Raw genomic sequence first — 25,320 nt, 5'->3', positions numbered from 1 at the left:
TTAAGTTGATTGTTCTTTAGAAAGTGAATGAGAATTTCTATGCGAACAAGTGTCTACACCTGTTGGCGATTTTTTCTAATGTTTTTAATTTCTTTTCTTTTTCTTATTGTGGTTCCGTTTTCGTTTTAATAAAACAATTAAAAGATTAATTTTCTTTTACTAATTGATTTATGTTTACACCTTTTTTTATGAAATTCTGTGAATTACAATCAACTCAGTGATTAGAATTATTAGCTGATTTAAGCCGATTAAACGTTTAAGTTGTTGGATTGTTTTTATAAGTGGAACCTTTTTGTTTTCTATATATCCTGTTAACGTGATTGTCTCTTTTGTACTAAAGTGATTAGATTAATTATATTATTGTTATTAATTGATTGATTGTGTTTTTTGGTCAATCCTTTTACCTGGATTGTCATGTTTTTTTTGTCTACCTGATTTTTTTGTTCCGTTTTTGAGGATTTCAATTGGTAATCAGTGAGTTGGGAGACATTTTTTTCGCCTTGTCTTGGTTAAATGTTATTCGCATTTGTTGCTTGGTGTTACAATGGTGTTTCTGGACTAATTTTCACTAAAATACAGATAATTTTTCAATTATCTATTAAAATTGGGTGATATTGAAACAATTAACTCTCATCGTTATCATAATTAATGATCAGTTGGATAATTACCATTATTATAAACAGTTGAACTTGACAAAATAACGTTTGCTTTTGGCATAAAATTTTACTCTTTTTTTCTGGAGGTCAAAAGGATCACAAGGTTTTGTATAAGAGAAGGAAAATTAACTAAATTAGGGTTAACAATTATGATTAGATTTGCAAATTATTAGTTAATTGTCCTTTTATTTCTCTTCTCCCAATAGTTGATTTGATTGATTGGGAAACAAGTAAAAATTAGAGAATAACTTTAATCAATATATTTAATGGTAAGTTAATTAATGAAGAAAATTTTTCTAACTGTTACTTTTCTTTCACTTAATTACAGGCTTTACCAATGATTAGAATAATCAACCAGTCAAATCAACTGAAATCATCAAATTAAGACAAACAATCAACCCGAGGCAAAGTTTAACATGTGTCAACATTTGATCAAATTCACTGGTTGTTATTAATGTTCAACTACTAAAATCAAATGAATTAACTGATTTGATTGTGTAACGGTAATGAAGGAGAAGAGTTAAATCAAAATGGTTACACTTTAATTACCATTCTTTGATCATCATTAAGATCATCAACTGTTGATTACTTTGATGTGTTCATTTGTCTTTCCCATTACAACAGTTTAAATTGATTTCCAATCATCAATTGAATAAGTTTATTGTGATAATACAATTTAATCAGATAATTCACAATTAACCACAACTGTTCACTATTTAAATTGTTGTAATCATTAGCACAATCATCTTATTCATAATCAGTTAATACTATTGTTATTCATTTAATTGATTTGTTGAATCAAATTGCCGATTTATGATTGAGAAAAAAAAAGAGGAAAGAAAATGTTCAAATTAATCTTAATTGTTGTAAAACTTGATTCTGTTTGATTAGTACGAAACAAATTAACGTCTATTTTAACCAAAACATCAATTACGTTTAATTGTTTGTATCAGTTTTTAAATTGTTCTGACGATTAGAGTTTTTTGTTATTTTGGTGACAACTTTTTTTCCCTTAATCACGGAAAATGTTTAACGTAAGTTAAATGTAGAAAGCAATCAAATCAAATGGCACAACATGATTACCGAGATTTAATTGTTGATGAACAAAGTTAATCATCTTTAAGAAATTTCATCTGAGAAATGAAAAAGTTTCCTTGGAAAAGTTTTCTCTCAACTCAACCTTTCTAACGGCTTCTCGAACATGTTTCGGCTTTAATGGCCCCGAATCCTTGATTTCTGCTTAATTGTCATCACAGTTTCGCTCAAATCATCGGCAAACAATTTAGCAAGTTCGTTAATTGTACAAATCACCTTTAGAATAACTTGATAACCACCAACAGAGCAATTGAATCTTCAGTTATTTCATCGGGGAAAGTTGATTGTTTCGTTCAAAATTAAAAAACAATTAAGAAAATTTAACAGTCGATGTTAAATCAACTTGCTTTTTATCAATAGATTTCTTGTTATCGTCATAAATGAAACCCAGTTTACTGATTGCTGATGAGATCGACGTTTGAAATTTAATCGTAGCAACTTTTTAATTTTATTAAACTTTAGGTTTACAATGGTAACAATTAAGGTGATCATAAATGGATTTTGCAAACTTATTGGAGTTGCTTTTAATTAAAAACAATTTACTTTTGATTTATTGCTGATTAAACTCCAAAGACTCAAAACTTTTCAAGACTAATTTAATTTTGTTGGTAAACTTTATAAACTTGTAAGTTGATTATTCAAAATTGGTTTAACAATGACTGTTAATCTTGATTTGTGACCTTTTCATTAATGATTCATTTTAATTGCTAAGAAGAAAATTGATTAGTCTTGATTTAGAAAATCCAACAGATTGGTATGGAAGTTAAATTCACAATTTAGGTTTGATTGTTGAATCTTTTGCCATCAGTTTAATATCCAAGCTATTGTATGAGGTTGAGATTATTGAATCAAGTAGATCTCGAGTTACATTCTGATTGGTAATCAGCTGGTCCCCTCTTTTAATTAGTGAGCCATTTTTTAATGAGAGTTGAACAAAGTTTTGAACTAAATCCATTGGGACTTTGACTTCACTTTGAGCTTTACGAATGAAAAATTTGGTCTCCAAAAGTTCATCAGGACCAGTTGATAGAAGCCATTGACCAAGTCTATGGTAGTTGATTAGGAAATAGTTTATCTGGACAGTTAATATTTCGATAACTTGAGGTGACAAATTTTGATGAATATTTTTTTCATTCTCGTAATCAGCTGATGATTTAGGTGTTAAAACAAATTCTTGCGAAAGGAGATTCTCCAAATTCTTATATACTTGATAAGATGATGAATAAATAACCATGGCGATTTCTATGATTAATTGGAGACATTGATTTGAATAATTACGAAATCGGGCTAAAGTTAAATTATTTTCAAATGATATTCTTAAACTTTGAGGACCAATTGTTGTTGATTGTTGCAATTTGACTAGATTATGATGAATCGACAGACAGGAAAAAAATTCATCCTTAAGACTATTGGAAATTAATTTATGGGATAAATTATTGTCCGAAATTAGATCACACAGCAGATCCATGTTTCCTAAAGTTTGTTCAATATCATAATCGATGTGTAAAGTGTTTTCCTCCAAAATGATTGGTTCGTATTCCAGGTAATTACATTTGGAAATTAAATCAGAAAATATGATAAAAGAAAACAGGGAAAAAGGCGATATTATGGAAGCCCGATGTTGCTCTTTAATAACACATCGACATAATTGCGAGGCGAACGATAGCTCTTCGCTACTTTGAGGACCATCGAATGATTTATTGCTTTTCTGGTATTTTAATCGTATATCGTGATTACCAGGGAATTCTCGTAAACTAATCGGTGATCCAAAGCGAATATAAAATGAGCCAAAATCTTGTGCAAGAATCGCTCTGGCTCCGGATAGTAAGTGTTTGGGCGTTTCTTTGGGTTTCGAACCACTTGAAGCATCAATTTGAGGGGGACTCAATTCTTTGGCATAAAGATCTTCTTCAAGGATTCGATCGTAGCAAATAGAAATAGGAACAAGAATCAAATCGGGAATCTGTGAGGTCCAGAATAGTTTCAAAGCGGTTCCAATGAGACCGAGTTTCGGCTGTAAAGATTTTCCCGACCTCGAACGTGTTCCCTCAATGAAACACTCGAGAGGCATTTCTCCTCCTTTAACTATATCTTGGACGTAGGTACGAAAAATGGAACGGTATAGTTTATCCTCAGACCCTTTGAAGGATCGACGGATGAAAAAGGCACCACATGAACGAAGAAGCGATGCAATTTGTTTGAGAGATAAGAAATCGATGCCCGCGGCGATGGCAGGAAGAGGTAAATTCATTTGGAAGCAAATGTAAGACAAGAGAAGAAAATCAGCATAACTTCGATGTGTTGGGAGATAAACGACCGGCGATTCGGTGACCAGACGATTAATTGTTGCGGGTATTGTTGTATTATTTGGATCAAAGTAGAAGGACATTGGATCAATTGAAATGTTATCATCGATCCAGGCATGACGGTAAATAGATTTCATTATTTTCACAACAAAGTAACCAATGAAACGAATCGATCTTAACGTAAATGTATGTGACATTTCATCCAAAATCTTGTCAATCTTTTTCTTGATTTCAGGATCTTTTTCAATAAGTTCCTGTAAATATTTAGATTGGAACAAATAATAATAAATAGAGAATGAGAATAATAATATGTTAATAGTAAATAAACAAATAATATCAATCATGTTACCATGTTAATCAATGAGAAATTGTAACATTTACTACTGTTTATGAATGGACAATGTCAGTGACCTTCAATATTGACAATCTTTTATTATTATTAATCTTAATTAAACTTGATTATCAATAACATGAAAACTTTTTGATCAACTTATTTACCTGAATTGATGGTTCTTTGAATACATCAGCTCTTATTTGTTTTGGATTACGTTTAAGTGATCGTTTAAATTGATTACATTCGTAGTTATGGAAAGTTAACCAAAGGGCATCATATTGGTTTCGTAGGAAATTCAATTGGTCAGTTAAATTAGTTTTTGTGGACATTTTTAATTTTCTTACGGAAGGAAACCTAATGAAAGAAGTAAGAGAAAATTATTATTAATTTAATGAATCGATTGAATATTCTACAAGGAAATAATCAATTCGTGTTTATAAATGATCATTTTGATTGAATAGTTGTTGGTTATTGTTGATTGTCAGGGAGATTCAGTAAACACGGATAAGAAATTGACAGAATTACCTTGATTGTATTGGAATAGAAATGATGATGAGATTTAAATCATGATGATTTTTTTAATTCTTTGGAAACTTTCATAATCTGAACACTATTTAAATTTGATAGTTTGCTAACCAAGGAAACAATAAGAAGTGACTTGAATTGAAGGAAGTGTCATTGACAAGAAAAACAACTAATCACATTTAAATTGTAAAGAGGAAAAATGATTTACAAGTTAATCTTTGGTTAATTGTTATTTCACAGAGGATAAAATCTAATTAGAGATTCATATTGTTGGATTGTTAGCCAAGAGATGGTAAGAAACTGTCATTAGAAATTGAAGTTCACAATTAGAATGAAAAAAGAGTTAAAATGAAATTAGAACAAGGATGAGGTGATTAGATTGAAAGAATTTGGAACTAAATGAGTAACCAAGATACTAATAGTTGATTGGAATTGATTAAATACTATTAAGTGAACACACTGATTAGCTTCAAATGATGAAGATTGGACACACGAAATGTAATACGATGTGTGGAGGCTTAAAGAGTGATATTAATAAAAATTCCCAAATCAAGCCAAGTCATAAGATGACCATGGATTAGTTTAATTACATTAGTTAATGATTAAAGAGAGGATAAAATGATCGAGAGAGAGAAAATGAGGTGAAATTTTGTTCTCTTCATGTTGTTACTCGAACCTTGGGATGTTAACAGGCCTATGATATCGATGGGAATGGAAAGCAATTAATTTAACAAAACAAACGGAAACATGAACTGATTGTTATGCAGAAATTGTGTAAATTGTCAAGCCAATAATCAGAAAGAGTAAATATAACATCAATTTGAGAGGAAATGTTTCAGGGAGAAAATGAATGTTCCCTTAACCATTAAAAAGTAGATAATCAACCTAAAGTCTGAATCGAATTGATTAATGAAGAAAAAGGTCAAAAACAATAAGTATCATCAAGTCACCACGATTAATTACAATTAAAAGATTACAATCTATTATTAATACTAAATAAAAAATGTACTCATCATAATGATGAAGAGATTGAGAGGAGAAAAAGAAAACACTGATTGGAGTTGATTAAAAATCGATGGACTTACCTTGTCAATATTTAAGTATAAAAAGGTAATAATAATCACCAACTGTTCCAGGCTGAATTGATGAATATCGGTGAATAAAAACTAATCAGGAACCAAATTAATCAAAGTCTCAAGTGAAAACCAAAAATCAACATGATGACATAATTTTGATTCCATTGAGAGAATAAGAAAACCCAAAGTAAGAAAGAAAGAGAAAAAGGAAGAGAGAAGAAGGAAAAAAGAGAGTCACCAGTTTCCAATAGAAATCTGAAGACAATCACATGTAAAATAATCACAATTAATCCACGACACTAATTAGAGAAACAATCAAATCAACAACTAATTAAAAGACTTACCTTAGAAAATTAATCAAATAGAAAAAGGAAAAAATGAAAATTGAAAAAAATCACAAAACAAACAAATGAACACAAATGAAAAATAAATGAAAATATAAACAATCACAATCGATGAATCAATGGTTTCACTTTGATACATTGATCTCCGAATTTAATTGAGGAAAGAAATTCTAATTAAAATTGTAGATTTAAATTCCAATCAAATTAAATTAAATTAAATTGAAATGTTCCAATTGATCAACTGAAGAAATTAAATGAACAGAAATTGATTTTTTTCTTCTCTTTCAAATCGAGCGGTTTTTCTACTGATATTCTATTCTCGTTTCCATGGAAACGTAGCCCGGAAAAGGAAACTTGAAGACTCGGTTTCCAAATGAATGTAAACTCAACTCTAAGAGTTAATATTAAGACCACATGAAAAGTTAATTTACTTTTGTGTTTATTGTAAATTTAATTTAATTTAATTTAATAATTAGTTTACCTATTGTGTTGATCTATTCCTTTATTTTCCCTTGAAATTAATTAAACGAAAGGTAATTTGTTAAAACCTTAAAAAATTAACAATGGTTCGTATGAATGTTTTAGCTGATGCTCTCAAGTCCATCAACAATGCAGAGAAACGAGGTAAACGCCAAGTGTTAATACGTCCATCATCTAAGGTAATAATTAAATTCCTTAAGGTAATGATGAAACATGGTTACATTGGTGAATTTGAAATTGTAGATGACCATCGAGCCGGTAAAATTGTAGTAAACCTTACTGGAAGGTTAAATAAATGTGGTGTTATAGCTCCAAGATTTGATGTTGAATTAAGGAACATTGAAACTTACATGAGGAATCTATTGCCATCTCGTCAATTTGGTTATTTTGTTTTAACAACATCAGGAGGAATCATGGACCATGAGGAAGCCCGTCGCAAGCATCTTGGAGGAAAAATATTAGGATTCTTCTTCTAAACAAAACAACAACAATAAATATTAACTCATTGAAACAAAATAACCAACTTTCTATATACAAACACCAACACAAAAAAACATCCATGTGGAAACAATAAATCTGTTACATAGGGTTGATAATATTTTCTTGTCTAAATGACTTTATTTCATTTTTATCGTGTTAATTATCAATCCATAGTAATCGGTCCACATTTTCGGCAATTTGAAACATGAAAACAATTTGAGCAGTTCTAAAGAGAGGAAAAGACTGTGTATGTGTGTATAGAAGAGAGAGAGAGAGAGAAAGATAATCAAAGAATCGGAATTTACAACCGATGACAATGGTTAACAAGTGACGATTTCTTTTTGAAATAGAAAAACAAAAGAATTGCAATTTATTGTCCTCTCCCTGAAAGACTAATATCCATGAACTTTCTCTTAGCGAAACAGATCCACCATTTTGATGGTTTATTCGTTTCCTTATCGAACACTCTCTCCACCAGCCTTTGACCAGTCTCTTGTCTTAATTGGTTAAAATAAGCTCGCATTTGATTAGCTTCATCCAGAGTTGATGGTTTAGCGTAAACGGTATTCAAAGGGAATGAAACATCACCGGGAATGTCAAATTTGGAAACAGCAAGAGAGTAAACTTCTTGTAATGCTTGATCTTTGCTGGTACATTTTTGTAGTTTCTTTAAACATTCAGTGATAAACAGGGTTAAATAGATTAGAACTCGATCAGAATCACTTTGAATCTCAAATTGTTTAAAGAAAACATTGGCCTTAAAATTGAAAAGAGCTTCATCAATTATATCCAATTCATTATCAACCAAATCTTCTGGACTCATTGTTGTCACTGGTCCACGAACTTTAGTTTTAAATGTGAGAAAGGCTACATTTCCAATCTTCCGAGATGCATTTGTTAATTTAGAATGATATCCCTATGGATGATGACGAAAAGAAAAAAAAATAATTATTACAAATAAGGTAAATTAGAAGAAGAGAAATAATTAAATGGGTGTGAGAGGATATGTAACATTTGGAAAAACAATAATAAGGTTTTTCTAAAAACATATGAGAGAAAAAGGTTAACAACATTTAGTTAATTACTTACGGGCATCTTAATTGTGGCAAGTAACAAATTGATCTATCACGTAAACAATAGTGAATTAAATTGATTGAGAGACAATAAAATGAAACAATTATAAAAATAATTAAAATAATAACCAAAACAGAGACTTAATTGTGACAGAAAACAACAAACAAATGGTTATGATGATTTTCATCAAAATCGAATTTAAATCCTCCAGGTGGCGCTACTTGTATTCTATCGTATTGATCATTTGGTGACTCATTTAATTGTTGTTTAATTTAAGATGAAACAATTGACCAAATTGTAAGATTTTAGTATTGATAAAATTGATGACACCTGAATTAATTGAAGATTATGACTTTATGAGTCTGTAAGAAAGGTGGAAAAGATGATTACTCTATTAACTGGAGTTGTAATCTAATTTCAATCAACTCTTAATAAGGGAAAATTATTTTGTTAATTATTTCAAATCTAGTGATTAATTTAGATAATCAATCGGGTGAGTTATGATTAATCATCTAAATCAATTTAGTTCATGCGATTAAATTGAATTGTTGAATAGCTGAACTTGGAGTAATTGTTTTAAGGATAATCAAGTTATCGATAGTTTTAATTAGTGTGACTCTTTCTTAATAATTTAGTTTACTTTAATTGTTACAATAAACTGATAAGTATTTAATTTATTACAATCAATATATAATTTGAATATTTGATGTGAGCTTAATATCATTTTTCTTTGACACATTTTGAGTGTTTAAATAATCATTTTCTCTCATTTGTATAGTAACCATGTTGCAATTAGTTGATTGTGATGGAAAAACAAGGACCAAATTAAAATGATTTAAATTCTAAATCATGATGATTAATGATAAAAGAAAAGAAAAGAATAAAAATACAATTAACTGTTTAATTTTTCTTTCAATTTTTTTCAGGAGAAAAATGAAAAATTCGAAAAGTAAATGATTGGCTTAATTGTTCCCTGATCATCTCAGGATTGTGATCAACTGTCATCCAAGTTAATCAATCCGTTTGATTGGAGAAGAGGAAGAAGAAAATAATCAGAGGAAATGGTTTAAATCAACGATGATTAAATGAAAGAATTTAAATCAATTTTGATCAAGAATATAAAGTGGATTCAACAGCAGAATAAAATATTTGCCATGATCAGTTAATTGTGAGGAATTAGCGTTAATCCAAGTGGATTTGTTTCGCTGATTACCAAGGTGATTTCGAAGGTAATTTCTTGGTCCAAATAGCGGCAATTAATTAACCCTTTACAGGCTGAGATGCGGTTGATGTTAAACTGTTTGGTCGAGATGCGATTTTGTCGTTGTTGTTTTCATCAGTTTTAGCGCTCGAAGGCTTCGAGTTGACACTTGATCCAGTTGATTTCAATTCTTTTACACTATTATCGTTTTTGGTGTTATTATTGTTCAGATCTGTTGGTGTTTTCGTCGTTTTCACGATCGGTGTTGATTCACTTGGTTTGTTTTCCTTGCCCTCTTTCAAAGAGGATGATGATGGTAACGGTGATCGACCATCGGTCGGAGTGTTACATGAAGATTTCACCGAATTCGCTGTTGAACTTGGACTTATCGATCGATTCTCACTTGGTGATCGACCTCCGGTTGATGATCTACTTGTATATTTCTCGTCAAATATGTTCACTTGACCTCCGCCCGGTTTGTGTTTGACATTGTCTAAAGATCCAACTTTAGGTTTCGCTTTCCATTCCAATTTCTTGTTCTCTATTTTCACATCACCTCCAGCTAGAAAATAAGATAACAATTAGTAAATCATCAACAATTAAATCGCAATCCAATGATGATCCATTTCCTATTCTTACCTGGTCTGTGTTTAACGTAATCAAGTGAACCAATTCTAGGCTTTGCTTGCCATTCTAATTTCTGTGTAATTACTTTCTTCTCACCTCCAACTACAATTGACAATTAAGAAACAATTAATTGTTTATTGATCAACAATTTGAAGTATTAATAAGTACCTGGTTTATGTTTGACATTTTGTAAAGATCCAATTTTCGATCTGACATTTTTAAGGTCAGGCCCTTTCGCCAATCCAACTGGTGCTTTGATTGGAGGTAATTCTGATCACAATTAAAAGACAAACAATGAAAATTGATAGAATGTCAAATATTAGTGTTAATGATTAAAAAAAGCACAACAATTAAAACACAGTTAATTGTAATAACAATCACTAAATCGATCAGAAAAGTTTCATTTTTTGTCATGTCGACTTGCAGCAAATTAATTGATGTCTAATGATTAACTTTTATGATTACTAAACAATAATTTAAGTGAATTAACTTGTTTATATTTGATTAAATTGCTGATCATTGGTTAGATAGTTTTAAATTCAATCTACTGATTATAAGAAAACAATTAAGTTATTTGATTGACTTTGAATATTCATTGATATTCAATTTACATGTGAAAATCAAATCATATTGATTATATGAATTAATTACTAACCAACAATAGATTTGCTAATGTTTTTAACTTAATTACTACTCTGGTTTAAGTTAATTAGGTTAATTAATCTGTTTTCTGGTAACTATCCAAATCCAGTAACACATGAGATAAATTGTTAATCAGTGAAAGTATTAATTATTACAATAGATAGTGAATACTAGTTTACTCATTTTGTTTACAATGTTGTAACAATTAACAAACAATCAGATTATAACAATTTAATGTTGAAGATGATATTAACTAATGAGATGGATTAATTATCTGATAGGAAAAATGAATGTAATCAAATGATTAACTTACTTCTTGATAAATCTTTAGTAGGAGATGTACAATTTGATGGATCTCGACTTTTCATTGAATCTATTGAACACAATTAAGAAAGACAATTAGATAACAATTAAGTGAAGAAAATGATTAGTTAATGGATAAACATATTGATCTTCAATTATGAATAGAAATATTAATAGACGAAAACGAGGAAATGGATTAAGAAGGACAAAGAGTAATTAATGATTCTCATCATTAATCAAACATCAATATGAGTTTATATTAAAACCAAAGAAAGTAATTAACTTGTGAAAAAAGGTAATGATCTAATGATGACAACAATTAATACTAAATATACACTTAATTGTGATTTTAATTGTGATTATACTAACCTCGACTCGCTGATCGTTGGGCTCCTCTTGACAACCTTTCAACTGATGTAACATTTTTTGGCTTATCCGTTGATGATTTAGTTGATCCAGTTGGTTTATTATCTGACATTGGTCAGCTGATTTAAGTTAATTGTTGGGTATTTATCCAACAATCAAGAATCTTAGATGAAAATAGTGAAGTAAACAATTGAAATGAGTAACTGTTTTTATTTTTCTCTCGCTTTTGCCAAACCTAAATTTTATTGATCCAGAATTAAGTCCATGCGTTGTAATCAAGAAACTACAGAGGAGGAGGAAGAAGGTGAGAGTGGGTGAATTGTGAGAGAGGGAAGATGATTAAGAGTGGAAAAAGTAAGAGAAGAAGATGATAATATAGAGATGATGATAAAATAGTAAGAAATAAGGACAAGGAAGATGATGATAGTAAAAGAGTAGATGAGTTAGCAACAAGCGAATTGAATTAACATGAAGAACAAGAAAAAAAAAATTTTTCTATTGGTTAACAATTAATTCGATGATTTTGTTGATCAATTAGATGATTTAGCAACAATTCAATCAAATGATTTACAGTTACAGGTCACAAAGGAAGCTTTAATCACAATTAGAAACCTAATTACATCGTCACAATGTAAATATATTAACTTAATTGTTGGTCATCAAAAAGTTTATTTTTGTTTCATTCTCGATGTTTACTAAATTGTAATGATATTTGATCAACTTGAGTTAAATTGTTTAACCTGAGATTTTATCAAATTGACTCTCTAATTGACCAATGGACAGGTGATTGTTGTTATAATATCATTGATTGTGTTACAATCAGTAAATTGTTTACAACGAACAATGAACACCAATCACGAATTAATATCATGATGTCCATGGAAAACAATTTAACTCCGATTAGAATTTAATTATTCATACTAACTCTTTATTTTCATTAACCTTTTATATTCTTACAATTAACTACAATAAGAATTTGATTTACTCGATTAAATCATCAAACTTTTCATTGATTTCTTAACATGATTATCATTATAATCATCTCTTGCTATTTACAATCATTCAAATTAACTATTAATAGGAGTGGTAATCAAAGGAGTGATTAAACAATACAAGATCGTTTTAATTGTTTCCATTGATTGCAATCAATTCGGAAACAGGTGAACATAATTTCCTATGTTAATTAAGTTAACCTTCATTTCCTTCATTTCTGACAATCAACTAATTTGTTTTTCCTTAAAAACTTTTTCATTTTCAACAATTTAATAACAATCAATTCATTGATTATCTGATTGTTACTTTTGATATTATTATATTGGTTTTAAAAAGTCAATTAATTTCACAATTTAACTTTGATTTAATTGACCGACAATCTTAATTAAAGATACAAGTTTTAAAAACAAATCTAGGTGACAATTAACTTGAAACAATTAGTTGATTGCAAATATTTTTAATTGGTCTGTTTGGAAATGAACAAATTTGTTCAATGACAATTATGTATTAATAATTGTAACTTATTGATGGTAAAAAGTTAGTTTGTTGATCACAATTAAAAGTTAATCGCGATGAAAACTGTAAATCGTGATCAATTGCAATCATAACCAATAGCTAATAATTAACCTAATTGTAAACTTTAATTTCTTTATTTTTAGTCGTTAGTCGTTAGTCAACAATCAATCAAAAGTTGATTGACTATTGAATGAAATTAAAAAACGAGTAAAAATTTACAATTAAGGGAAAGAAAAAAAAATTAACTAATCAACAATGAAGATAATCCTTGATTAAAAATAATTACAAGAAATTAAATTTAATCATGATCACAAATCACAATTAAATCCTAGGTTGAAAGTTGATTACCTTGAAATTAGAAATGGTTAAAATTAAATCAAACTGAACAATCAATGATTAAAAATAGTTTACCAGTTAATCAGTTGAACAGTTGATTGTTTCAATTAACTTAATCATTTAATTACAAAGTCATTATCATACATTTTCAGTATAACGGTTAATTTAATTGTGAACAATTACTTTGTTGTAATTGTAATCATTTTTTCCCTCATCTTTTTACCGTTACAATTAAGGTAATCGATGTGTAGCAATTTGATTGATTAACTGTATTCATTGGTCAACAATGATTATTTTCAATTAACTATGTTTTTGAATGTTGTTATTGTTTAGATTAATAGTTAGTGGTTTATGATTATGATTATAATTGAAATAATAACAATCAACCAATAGAAAAAAATTAAATTGTCAAAATCAGTGAACGTTAAATGAATCAGGTTAACTTGATTGTTTCAGTAAACGTGAATCTTTTTTGTTTGTTGATTAAATTGTTAATCGTTTGAAGACAATCAAGTTTTCCTTTTTAAATTGTCACCTTGGTAAGTTAATTGTTGAACAAAGATAATGTTTAGTATTGAACAGTTTACTTCCGTAGTTAAGCCTCTCTCAATTGATATAAATAGTTAATCAACTCATCAGACAACTAATGATAATCAACACTAATTAAATCATTCAACTCAATCAGTTACGATAACCAAGTAAACTAAATTAAATTTCAATCAAAAAATCACCTTGTTGGTTAATTATAAACCATTTTAATTACACAGGTGAACATGATGATGATCAATTTAACACAAAATTAGATGTGAGATGTTGATGATTTAATAGATAATTTAGATCCGAGTTTGGAAATCTCCTCGAATATTGCCAAACTATGTTTAATTTTTAAATAACTTTTCTCCAATTTGGACTCGCTCTAAATGGCTTGTAATGCTCGTAAATTGGTTGCCTAAAAAGTAAAATAAGAAATAAAAACGAGATAATTTGTATGAATTAAGTGTGAACAAATGAACATGTACCATCAACATTGGTCAAATTGATCTAATCTGAATGCCATTGATCTTTCGCTTGAAGCATCTTCACCTACTTCTAATTAGAAGTACACTTTGTTTCTTTCTCTGACAATCTTCTCCAAATTCACCAATGATTCTTCAACCTTTTCTATCCTCGGAATCCTTCGGAAGGAAATACATATCCTTCCGCTTTACAAGCTTCTTGAATAGTAAGAAGCATATTTTTTTTCTTTATATGACACAAACCAGAATTTTTGTAAATCTTCTTGACGTAACGACCTAAAATAAGAAAAAATGAAATTTGATATTTGATGAATAAATTTTATTGAGTGTCAAAAAATGAATTTTACCAACTCTAACCACATTTAACCAAATTTCTTCGTTATTAAAAAACGAATTCAAACCGTGCTCATTTCCATGAACCTTTAACAACTTTTTCATTGATTTTATCACCTCAATCAATTGTTATGATCAAGAGAAAGTCAATATTACGTATTAATACAATTCCTCATAAGCTTCTTTGCTGACCAATTGACAATATTCTGGACCAAAGTATAGATTGTCTTTGATGTATTGAACTGGAACTTCTGGAAATTTTTTCTGCAGGTAATTTATATCCAAGTTAGGGAATTACCTCAAATATTGCCGAACTAAACTATGTTAAATTTTTAAATGTGCAATCAGGGCGTTTTGTCTTCTCTCTCGATAAGCACGTGCGAAATTTAAAGTATCTGCACTTGAGCAAAGTCCAAATACTTTCCTCCAATTTGGACTCGCTTAAAATGGATTTAAGATGTTTGTAAATTGGTTGCCAAGAATAAAAAATAATAATTATAAATAAATAACGAGATCATTTGTATGAACTGAGTGTGAACAAATGATTCGTAATGTTTTCAAATTTTTCTCTAGTTTCCCAAAGTAATAAAATAATATGAAAATATGTTAAATTCGCTGAATAAGCTTTTTGTACAGCCAAAAGCATATTTTTTCTTTACATAAAATAAACTAAAATTTATGTAAATGACTATTAGATTTTAGCCTAAGTTCTTCTTGACGGTGAGAATAAGAATAAAATTAAATATAATATTAAATAGAAGAATTTCATTGAGCATAAGTGGCATAACTCTGAACACATTTTCTCCCCAATTTTCTTCTTTATCAAAAAACGAATTCAAACCATTCTCATTTTTTCCATGAATCTTTTTTCATCGCTCTAAATGGTGAGATGATTTAACAGTTGATTTGGTTGAATCAATTATTGATCCTAAGGCTGGTCAATGGGATCTCAATGTTGCAATGTCCATTATTAAATTGTCACAAACTCAACTGAATATGATAAAAAAGACAGACCAACTATTGAATTGATTTTAAATCATCTCGATAAATTGTTATGCTCAAAAGAAAGTCAATATTACTTATTAATGAAGTTCCTCGTAGGCTCCTTTGCTGACCAGTCGACAATACTCTGGATCAAAGTTGAGATTGTCTTTGATGTATTGAACAGGAACTTCTGGAAATTTTTTCTGTAGATAATTTATATCCAAGTTAGGGAATCGCCTCAAATATTGCCGAACTAAACTATGTTTAATTTTCAAATGTGCAATCAGGGCGTTTCGTCTTCTCTCTCGATGAGCACGTGCGAAATTTAAAGTATCTGCACTTGAGCAAAGTCCAAATACTTTCCTCCAATTTGGACTCGCTCTAAATGGCTTGTAATGCTCGTAAATTGGTTGCCTAAAAAGTAAAAATAAATGAAAGAAAAATAATAATAAATAAATAACGAGACTATTCGTATGGACTGAGTATGAACAAATGAATATGTACCATCGCCATCGGCCAAATTGGTCCATTCTAAATGCCATTGATCTTTTGGCTGTGGCATCTTCACCTACTTCTAATTGGAAGTAAGCTTTGTTTCTTTCTCTGACAATTTTCTCTAGATTTTCCAGAGATTCTTCAACCTTTTCTATTTTCTCTTCGGAAGGAAATACATGTCCTTCCGCTTTACATGCTTCTTGCATAGTCAGCAACATATTTTTTTTTATATAAGACGAACCATAATTTATGTAGATCATCATTAGATTTTATTCTCAATTCTTCTTGACGCCAAGAACGACCTGAAATAAGAATAAAATTAAATATAATATTAGAAAAGTAAATTTCATTGAATGTCAAAAAATCTTACCAACTCTAACCACATTTTCTCCCCAATTTTCTTCTTTATCAAAAAACGAATTCAAACCGGGTTCATTTTTTTCCATGAATCTTTATCATCCTTTTTCATTGATTCCGATGATTCAGTGTATGGATTAATCTTTGGTGATGCGGAGGCTAATTTGGATTCTTGATTAGAAACTGTAGAGTCACTTGCACGTTGAACCAAAGTGATGAGTGGCTTAAAAATCTGCCCAGTTGAACATAAGGTCAACCTAGGAAGTAGAGTGAACCGGGTTAAAGTTGAATTGAACATTATATGTAAATATAATAATTAACATGAAAACAAAAGTAAAATCAATATAAACAGTAAGATAAAATTTTTTTGATTTTGAAAAAGAGTGAAATATACGAACCATAATTTATGTAAATCGCAATTAAATTTATTAAATTTAAATATAATTAGATTACAATATAATATTAGAAAAATAAAATCCATTTAATATCAAAAAATGAAACTTACCAACTCTATTCAAATTTTCTCCCCAATTTTCTGCTTTATCAAAAAACTCATTTAAACAAGGTTCATTTGTTTTCCATAACAATGAAGGATAAATTGAAAATCTTATAAAATATAATATATATTAAATAGAGAGAAACTGGTTAACGATAACATTATAAATAAAATGTACCAATGAATATTAACACAAGTACAATTAATTAATAAAGATTTGCATAGTTCGAAGCGTATTTTTCTATTGATACAAAACAAAAAATAGTTCTTTAAGATCACTGTTACAATGATTTTAAGTTCTTCTTGACGCAAAGATGATCTATAAATAGAATCAAATAAATATAGTATTTAATAAATAAATTTCATTCAAAATAAGCAAATAAAATATGTCAGCCCGCACTAAATTTTCTTCTCATAAAAACCAAACCGGGTTCATTTCTGACAAACGACTTTTTTCGTTAAAAAATTGTATTTTCATACAACCTATTCATAGATTCTTTAATTGTCGGTTTTAATTAACTGTATTCATTGGTCAACAATGATTATTTTCAATTAACTATGTTTTTGAATGTTGTTATTGTTTAGATTAATAGTTAGTGGTTTATGATTATGATTATAATTGAAATAATAACAACAAGGGAGCGAGCGATCAACATGATCGCTAAGCTTATACAATATTGTTAGCTTCGTATATGCAAGGCTAAGCCCCGCCATTTGCTAACTAAACTTCACGAATGCGTTCCTGGTTCCCATACGATCGTATGTCGCAGACCAGGTCGTTTCCGTGGACGTTTACGCGGCTATTTCTCTCTCTCTCTCTTGTCATAACAACTTTAACCAGGTACTAAACCTGTTTTAATACCTGGTCCAAACCACCTCATCTTCCCCTTTAATTTTTCCCCTTCTCTCTCTCTTTTCCTTTTCCTTGAATCCACCATTTTGGTGGATTAGTTGAGTTGGCACCTTTATGGTGACCAACTTGATTATAGTTTAATTGTAGTTAATTTTGATAATCGTGAATTTAACTAATAAAATTATCTGAGTAATTAATGACTAGTGGTCGATTGATATTGTTTAACCTTAAAAGTTCTTATAGTGAATCTTATTTAGTCGTTTAAATCTTAACCAAAACATGGTGACCCTTAGACGTGATGTTCTCATTATCTAGTTGACATCAAATGTTGGATACAATTTATTTCATGTTAATTGTTTTCATAAAGCTAAAATACAGAATTTGAAGTTATATTGAATCGTTTGGATTTTAATTGTGAATTGGGCTCGCAACAGTGATTAGCCATTTTTTTCGTTTGACTAGTTTTAAGCTTCAACATCCAACTATCTCAATATTTCTCAATGTTATTCTAACGATTTTGTCGATAATATTATTTTGAATATTTTAGTATACGTATTTTTCTTTTACATTTGATAATTTCAGTCACCGAATAATTTTACGAATATTTGTTAAATTAAATGTTATTGGAACATAATAAAAATCGTTTCTTTGTTTAAGGAAATCGATTATAGCCTGAAATCTGAATGAGGTTGTAGTTTTGATCTTAATATAAACCTGTTTATCAAGTTTTTCAGTCGAGCTCATTGCTTAGATATTCTTGATCTTATAAGTAGAGTTACATTACTTGGTTACAACCACGTATTAAATGGAATAAAAACTTGTTTCTTCAAATCTGATTATTTCAATTCCACAAATATAAGGTTAAGATTGATAGTACATTGTCATTAATTGTCACTTTTTGTCAGTTCAATTCCATTAAAAAAAATTCGTCTTTGCGTGACTAGTAACCGTTTGATAAACAAGCTATTATTTTGCGTAACTGAGCTATTAGTTACTATTGTCCTCCATTTATCTTCTTGGCAATTAATTTGTCGAAACAATTGAGTAACTTAGTTATTAGTTACTAATGTGCTTCATTTGTCTTCTTGGCGATAAAGTTATCGAAACGATCGAGCGACCTAGTTGTTGGTTACAATTGTGCTCCATTTGTCTTCTTGGTGAATAATTTGTCCAAACGATTTAGTAACTTAGTTATTAGTTACTATTGTCCTCCATTTATCTTCTTGGCAATTCATTTGTCGAAACAATTGAGTAACTTAGTTATTAGTTACAATTGTGCTTCATTTTGCTTTCTCGGTGATTGTTTTGTCGAAACGATTGAGTAACTTGATTGAGTAAATTACGTTCAACATTTGGTTAAATTCGATTGATAATTTAGTTATTAATTATCATCTTCGTCCTTTGGTTTAAATTCGATTGATAATTTAGTTATTAATTATCATCTTCGTCAATTGGTAAATTACGTTCAACATTTGGTTAAATTCGATTGATAATTTAGTTATTAATTATCATCTTCGTCCTTTGGTTTAAATTCGATTGATAATTTAGTTATTAATTATCATCTTCGTCAATTGGTAAATTACGTTCAACATTTGGTTAAATTCGATTGATAATTTAGTTATTAATTATCATCTTCGTCCTTTGGTTTAAATTCGATTGATAATTTAGTTATTAATTATCATCTTCGTCAATTGGTAAATTACGTTCAACATTTGGTTAAATTCGATTGATAATTTAGTTATTAATTATCATCTTCGTCCTTTGGTGAATTTCGTCTAAAATTTGGTTAAAATTCGATTGATAATTTAGTTATTAATTATCATCTTCGTCAATTGGTAAATTACGTTCAACATTTGGTTAAATTCGATTGATAATTTAGTTATTAATTATCACCTTCGTCATTTAGACAATTCCGTTTAAAAATTTGATTGGTAAACTAGTTATTGTTTATCACCTTCGTCTTTTGGACAATTCCGTTTAAAATTTGATTGGTAAACTAGTTATTGTTTATCATCTTCGTCAATTGGTTAATTTCGTTCAACATTTGGTAAATGTCGTTTGATAAACAGGTCATGGTTTATCATCTTTGTTAAACCCTATTGAGAAAATTTTATTTTTTTCTTCCTAATTGATTCGATTGTCCGTTGTTCCAGAATCTGTGAAACTTTTGTCCTTTTGATTAATTGAGTTAATCGTTCGTTTCAAGATTTGTTGGTTCGTTTTTTTGGATTCAATAGTCAATTTCGTTTGGAAAATTTGTTATAACAGAAAATTTTGTATTTGAGTCTTTGGATAATCTAGTTATTGATTATCAGTTAGTTATAAATAGTTATTTTGATGAATTGTCGTTCAAGTAACTGATTCGATTGTCCGTTGTTCCAGAATCTGTGAAACTTTTGTCTTTTTGGTTAATTGAGTTAGCCGTTCATTTCAAGATTGCTGGTTCGCTTTTGTTGGATTTAATAGTCAGTCTACATTGAACAAAGATTCTTAAGTATGACGAGCCGATATTTTGATGATACTTTGTTAAACAATATTAAAAACTTTGATGGAAATAATGCTGATATCTATGATTGGCTTGACGATTTTGAACAAATAACTGAAGCCGCTGGCTTAAATAATATTGATAAATTAAGACGATTACCTGTTTATTTAATTGGTCCCGCTAAAGATTGGTATGCTAGTAGTATAAGAAGTAAACCTGTCGATCAACGACCAACTACTTTCAGTGATTTGAAAGCTAAATTACTCGCAGCTTTCAAACAACCTTCGCTATACCAAGATGAATTACGCTCGAAAATTGAAAATAAAAAGCAACACGAAGGTCAAGATGTTATATCTTATTTCTTTGAAATGGTTGGCCTGTGTGCTAAACTTGACCCAAATATGGATTTCGATGATAAAATAAGATATATTAAAAATGGATTCCTCCCTGGTATTTTAAAGTATATTGCTGTGGTAAAGGTAAATTCAATGGATGAATTTAAGGATTATGCCGTGGAAGCTGAATATTATTATCTTAAAAACAAATTTAATCAATAATTAATCAACTCGGTGATTGGGTTTGGTGTTGGGTAATTTCATTTATTAACCTTTTGAATTTATTAGCATACTGGAATTGAACAATCTAACTGCAACCTTCGATATGGATAGTCTGCCGAGTCGTTTGAATAATTCTGCTCGTAAAAGGGACTTTACGAGGATGGCGTCCGGATAATGTCATAACAACTTTAACCAGGTACTAAACCTGTTTTAATACCTGGTCCAAACCACCTCATCTTCCCCTTTAATTTTTCCCCTTCTCTCTCTCTTTTCCTTTTCCTTGAATCCACCATTTTGGTGGATTAGTTGAGTTGGCACCTTTATGGTGACCAACTTGATTATAGTTTAATTGTAGTTAATTTTGATAATCGTGAATTTAACTAATAAAATTATCTGAGTAATTAATGACTAGTGGTCGATTGATATTGTTTAACCTTAAAAGTTCTTATAGTGAATCTTATTTAGTCGTTTAAATCTTAACCAAAACTCTCTCTCTCTCTCTCTCTCTCTCTCTCTCTCTCTCTCTCTTTAAAATCATTTTTAACAACAATGCAACTGTTAAACAATACTAATATTTGAAGGATACGAAAAGAAGCAAAAGTCAAAAGAAAGAGAAAAGAAAGAGAAAATTTGAAAAAATTTTTACTTTTGACCCTCGACCTTTACAACAATCGTTCTATTTTTTGTTGGTGCGGAATTTGAAAAGCTTTCGAATAAGGGTCTCGGTGTCTCTGTAGCACATCAGGTTCTTTCTCAATGTTTGCATCAAAAAACGTGAATCGTATTAATTGTGTGATCAACCAATAGAAAAAAATTAAATTGTCAAAATCAGTGAACGTTAAATGAATCAGGTTAACTTGATTGTTTCAGTAAACGTGAATCTTTTTTGTTTGTTGATTAAATTGTTAATCGTTTGAAGAAAATCAAGTTTTCCTTTTTAAATTGTCACCTTGGTAAGTTAATTGTTGAACAAAGATAATGTTTAGTATTGAACAGTTTACTTCCGTAGTTAAGCCTCTCTCAATTGATATAAATAGTTAATCAACTCATCAGACAACTAATGATAATCAACACTAATTAAATCATTCAACTCAATCAGTTACGATAACCAAGTAAACTAAATTAAATTTCAATCAAAAAATCACCTTGTTGGTTAATTATAAACCATTTTAATTACACAGGTGAACATGATGATGATCAATTTAACACAAAATTAGATGTGAGATGTTGATGATTTATTTGAATTCTCATATTTTAACGTTGATCACTTGTCTCAATTGCGACTGTCTTGATTGTTAAGCTCACTATTAACTGTAGTTAGTTGATTCACTTCAATCTCCACTACCAGTTACCTAACATTGTTAGGCTAACAATCGACAATCGCTCAACTTAAACGTAACAACAGTTGAACAACAATTTCTTCAATCTTTTAATTGTTTCCATTTTATATTAATCGCCAGAGACTAGCAATTGTTAGAATAAAATGAAACTAATTTAGTCTAATCACTAATTAAATGTGAACAAAAGAGAAAACAATTTATTCTCATGTAAACAAATCAACAACTTTGAAAAGAAAAGAATTTTTTTCTGTCTATTTTAATTTCTCTTTCTTTTTCTGGTTTTTCTTTCTCTGTCTCTGTTTTCTTTTCCTTGTGTTTCATCTTTTTATTATTTTGTTATTGTTTTTGTTTCAATATGTTTGATCAAGGAATAACTGGATTAATTAATTATGGAAGTCAGTGTTTCGTTAATGCGGTTATCCAATCATTAGCTGGTTGCCGATCAATTGTTAATTGGCTTCAATATTCATCCAAATTAAATGACCAATGGTTGACCGATGTGATCAATGGGAATAACAATACAAGGGAAAATTGCCCAAAGGAAAACAAATTAACCTCTTCATTACTCACAACCATACAAAGTAAGTGATGATTAGTGATTTAATTGTCTCAAAGCAAATGGATTTTCATATTTTCTATCAATTTCTTAGGTATTAATCAACGAGATAAAGGTAACACCAATGCCTCATCTCAAGGCGTTTTAAATGCTCTCAGATATCATCGTTGGAGGATTCCAAATGGAGAGCAGGTAATTAAATCATAACAATTAATTTCTCCATAAACCTTCAATCGTCTTATATTTAGATTCTCATGTTAAAGTCTTTTATTTAGTTATTAAGGGTTAAGCTCTTCATTCCCTATCTGAAGCCATTGTTTATCACCATTTTATCAATTGTTTTGTGTTAATCATGTTTTCTTTTTAATTGTTCAGGATGCTCATGAATTGTTTAATGCACTTACAACAACACTGGAAAGTGAACTTTATTCATCAATGCCTGTCTATTCATTGAGCGATGCAATCTTGATGGAGGTAAGCAAAATATTATCAATATGATTACGATTGTCGTTTTGATGAGTTGATCTTTAAGGAAGCCAAACTTTCAATATTGTAATTTCAACGAAAACAAATGTTACTCAATCTCCTTTTTTTTGGTAAGAATTGTTTACTTGCCAAAGATTAGATGAGTTAACAATTTAGCAAAATCGGATGATGTTGAATCACAACATGAGGTGATCCTCAGATGATGATGATTAGGATGAGGATGATACTGTTATTGAGTGAGTCTATTTGAAATGAAAGGGATGATGACTGGAGGCCTTGGAAGAATGAACAATCATAATTATGATAAAAAAAAGATCTCACACTGATTGTAATTACCTTGAAATTTGTATACGAATCATTTTCCATCATATGATTAATCCATTTCTTTTTCTTTTTTCTCCCTTGACTATATTTTTACAGGAATTGATGAAAAATAGTTTAAGGAATAAATCATCACCTCGGATAACAACTCGTGGATCCCAAGATGCATTTACTTCAATCACTGGATTAATCCCTAGACCTTTACCCACCAAGGGATTACTGGCCAGTCAATTACAATGTATTAATTGTGGTTACAAGTATCCAGTTCACTTGGAGGGGTTTTATTCAGTTTCTTTGGCAATGCCAAGTGTATTGCTCACTGGTGCTGCATCAAGTCTCAAGAATTGTCTTGATAAATTTGTCAGAAATGAGATTATTCAAAATGTACGATGTGAAGAATGCAGTAAATCTGGAGATAATCCTGATTTCGTTAAAAGATTAACCTTTGCCAAGTTACCACAAATACTTTGTATTCACTTTCACCGGTTAACATGGCTTCCAAATGGAATGGCTGTCAAAAAATCAGATCATGTCTCATTTCCCGAATATCTCACAATGGATGATTATGTTTACCAACAACGATTAATTAAGACGATTGATCCAAAGAAAAATAATCTCGATTCTATTGGTGGTGCTTTTTTAGGTTCTTTTGTCACACCTTATCCACACCCTTCATCCACACTTTTACCAAACCTTTTACTCGGTTCAAATACCAATAACAAATTATTTGGATCCAATCGAGTCAAATATCGTTACCGTTTGGTTTCAACGATCGTTCACATCGGAGATTCTCAATCTGGTCATTTTATTACTTATCGACGGAATGTTGTGGGAAACGATTCTTCTTGGTATCTCACCTCAGACCAAGTAGTTCGACCTGTGACCTTGATGGAAGTTCTTTCCAGGCCAGCATATATGCTCTTTTATGAAAGATTGAAGGAATAAAAAGCTCAATGGAGAACAATTAACTCTCATTGTTTCAATAAAGGAGCAATTAAGGATTTCCCTCAATGCCGAAAAAATCAAATTTTCTTTCATCTCGACTTTCCAATAAGATCGATGTGAAAGTAAATCAAATTCACTTTCAGATCTCAAAACGATTTCTCACCAATTTAGAAAAAAATTTCAATCTGTTCACCTTTTTACTTGATTTTTATTCATTTTGAAAGTTTTCTAAATTGTAAAATAGCTCAATGATAATCATCATCATTGATTTTCTAGTCTCTCTATCAACAAACTACACCAGATGATAAGCTAATTGTTTATGCTCATCTTAATTCCGATGATGACATTTTCTTATCATAAAAAATCATTTGTATTCAATCAAACACTTTTCCCATTCATTTGCTTGTTACTTTGTAACTTTTACACTGATTTTGTGTAAAAAATAATCAAATTGATTTACCTGAAGATTAAAAATTAACCGTTATGGATGGTTTATCATTATCGTAAAATTGAATTGCACTAATCATTAAGTTGACAATTGAATCTTATCATTACAATTATTCCGGCCAATGATCTCAACCTACTTAATCTTAATCATCTATTAATTTCTTTCACCATTTACCTAATTTTCCTATTCATTAGTGAAACATTTCAATCTTTTGATTAACATTACTTTTGATTTACTAACCAATTTCTCCATTCAATTAGATAGTTGATAAATCAACAGGTTAGTTGATGAATT

The 25,320-nt window shown here is 29.7% G+C and overlaps 6 protein-coding genes and 1 long non-coding RNA gene across 9 annotated transcripts; 3 read left to right on the top strand and 4 right to left on the bottom strand.

Moving 5' to 3' along the window:
• The first annotated feature begins 80 nt into the window (after positions 1-80).
• On the top strand, positions 81-1,580 carry LOC128392658 (uncharacterized). Its single transcript, XR_008326026.1, has 2 exons — positions 81-759; positions 863-1,580. It is a non-coding gene; the product is annotated as an uncharacterized LOC128392658 (long non-coding RNA).
• A 582-nt stretch (positions 1,581-2,162) lies between these two features.
• Positions 2,163-6,490, bottom strand: LOC128392653 (dihydroxyacetone phosphate acyltransferase-like). Of its 3 annotated transcripts, XM_053352712.1 has the most exons (5): positions 6,337-6,490; positions 6,002-6,247; positions 4,917-5,022; positions 4,556-4,745; positions 2,163-4,311 (listed from the first exon to the last, which is right to left on the bottom strand). In XM_053352712.1, exons 4-5 carry the CDS (start codon positions 4,718-4,720, stop codon positions 2,521-2,523), a joined length of 1,956 nt encoding a protein of 651 aa, XP_053208687.1. In that variant the 5' UTR covers positions 4,721-4,745; positions 4,917-5,022; positions 6,002-6,247; positions 6,337-6,490; the 3' UTR covers positions 2,163-2,520. The 3 variants fall into 3 exon arrangements, with proteins under 3 accessions (XP_053208687.1, XP_053208685.1, XP_053208686.1); XM_053352710.1 differs by lacking the exon at positions 4,917-5,022; XM_053352711.1 differs by lacking the exon at positions 4,917-5,022 and having other exon boundaries at positions 6,002-6,412.
• Positions 6,491-6,706: 216 nt separating this feature from the next.
• Positions 6,707-7,412, top strand: LOC128392657 (40S ribosomal protein S15Aa). Its single transcript, XM_053352715.1, has one exon. The coding sequence runs from the start codon at positions 6,900-6,902 to the stop codon at positions 7,290-7,292; it is 393 nt and encodes a 130-aa protein (XP_053208690.1). The 5' UTR covers positions 6,707-6,899; the 3' UTR covers positions 7,293-7,412.
• LOC128392656 (actin-related protein 2/3 complex subunit 3-like) lies at positions 7,410-8,545 on the bottom strand. Its single transcript, XM_053352714.1, has 2 exons — positions 8,386-8,545; positions 7,410-8,212 (listed from the first exon to the last, which is right to left on the bottom strand). The coding sequence occupies exons 1-2, from the start codon at positions 8,389-8,391 to the stop codon at positions 7,667-7,669; spliced, it is 552 nt and encodes a 183-aa protein (XP_053208689.1). The 5' UTR covers positions 8,392-8,545; the 3' UTR covers positions 7,410-7,666.
• Positions 8,546-8,956: 411 nt separating this feature from the next.
• On the bottom strand, positions 8,957-12,207 carry LOC128392655 (microtubule-associated protein tau-like). The gene is made up of 5 exons (XM_053352713.1): positions 11,513-12,207; positions 11,154-11,213; positions 10,367-10,468; positions 10,211-10,300; positions 8,957-10,133 (listed from the first exon to the last, which is right to left on the bottom strand). Exons 1-5 carry the CDS (start codon positions 11,619-11,621, stop codon positions 9,631-9,633), a joined length of 864 nt encoding a protein of 287 aa, XP_053208688.1. The 5' UTR covers positions 11,622-12,207; the 3' UTR covers positions 8,957-9,630.
• Positions 12,208-15,597: 3,390 nt separating this feature from the next.
• On the bottom strand, positions 15,598-16,882 carry LOC128392148 (39S ribosomal protein L47, mitochondrial-like). The gene is given in 5 exon segments (XM_053352127.1): positions 15,598-15,720; positions 15,783-16,101; positions 16,192-16,407; positions 16,409-16,484; positions 16,553-16,882. Coding segments are annotated over 4 exon segments (684 nt in total). The 5' UTR covers positions 16,629-16,882; the 3' UTR covers positions 15,598-15,720; positions 15,783-15,785.
• Positions 16,883-22,284: 5,402 nt separating this feature from the next.
• On the top strand, positions 22,285-25,087 carry LOC128392317 (ubiquitin carboxyl-terminal hydrolase 30 homolog). The gene is made up of 4 exons (XM_053352323.1): positions 22,285-22,851; positions 22,921-23,018; positions 23,202-23,300; positions 23,733-25,087. Exons 1-4 carry the CDS (start codon positions 22,626-22,628, stop codon positions 24,576-24,578), a joined length of 1,269 nt encoding a protein of 422 aa, XP_053208298.1. The 5' UTR covers positions 22,285-22,625; the 3' UTR covers positions 24,579-25,087.
• Positions 25,088-25,320: the final 233 nt, after the last annotated feature.

Source organism: Panonychus citri, unplaced genomic scaffold (assembly GCF_014898815.1).
Source record: "Panonychus citri isolate SS breed McGregor unplaced genomic scaffold, ASM1489881v1 Contig00136, whole genome shotgun sequence".
In the NCBI taxonomy this organism is placed as follows: domain Eukaryota; kingdom Metazoa; phylum Arthropoda; class Arachnida; order Trombidiformes; family Tetranychidae; genus Panonychus; species Panonychus citri.
Note: the sequence above shows the minus strand (reverse complement) of the source record. Positions and strands in the feature narration are given on the sequence as shown.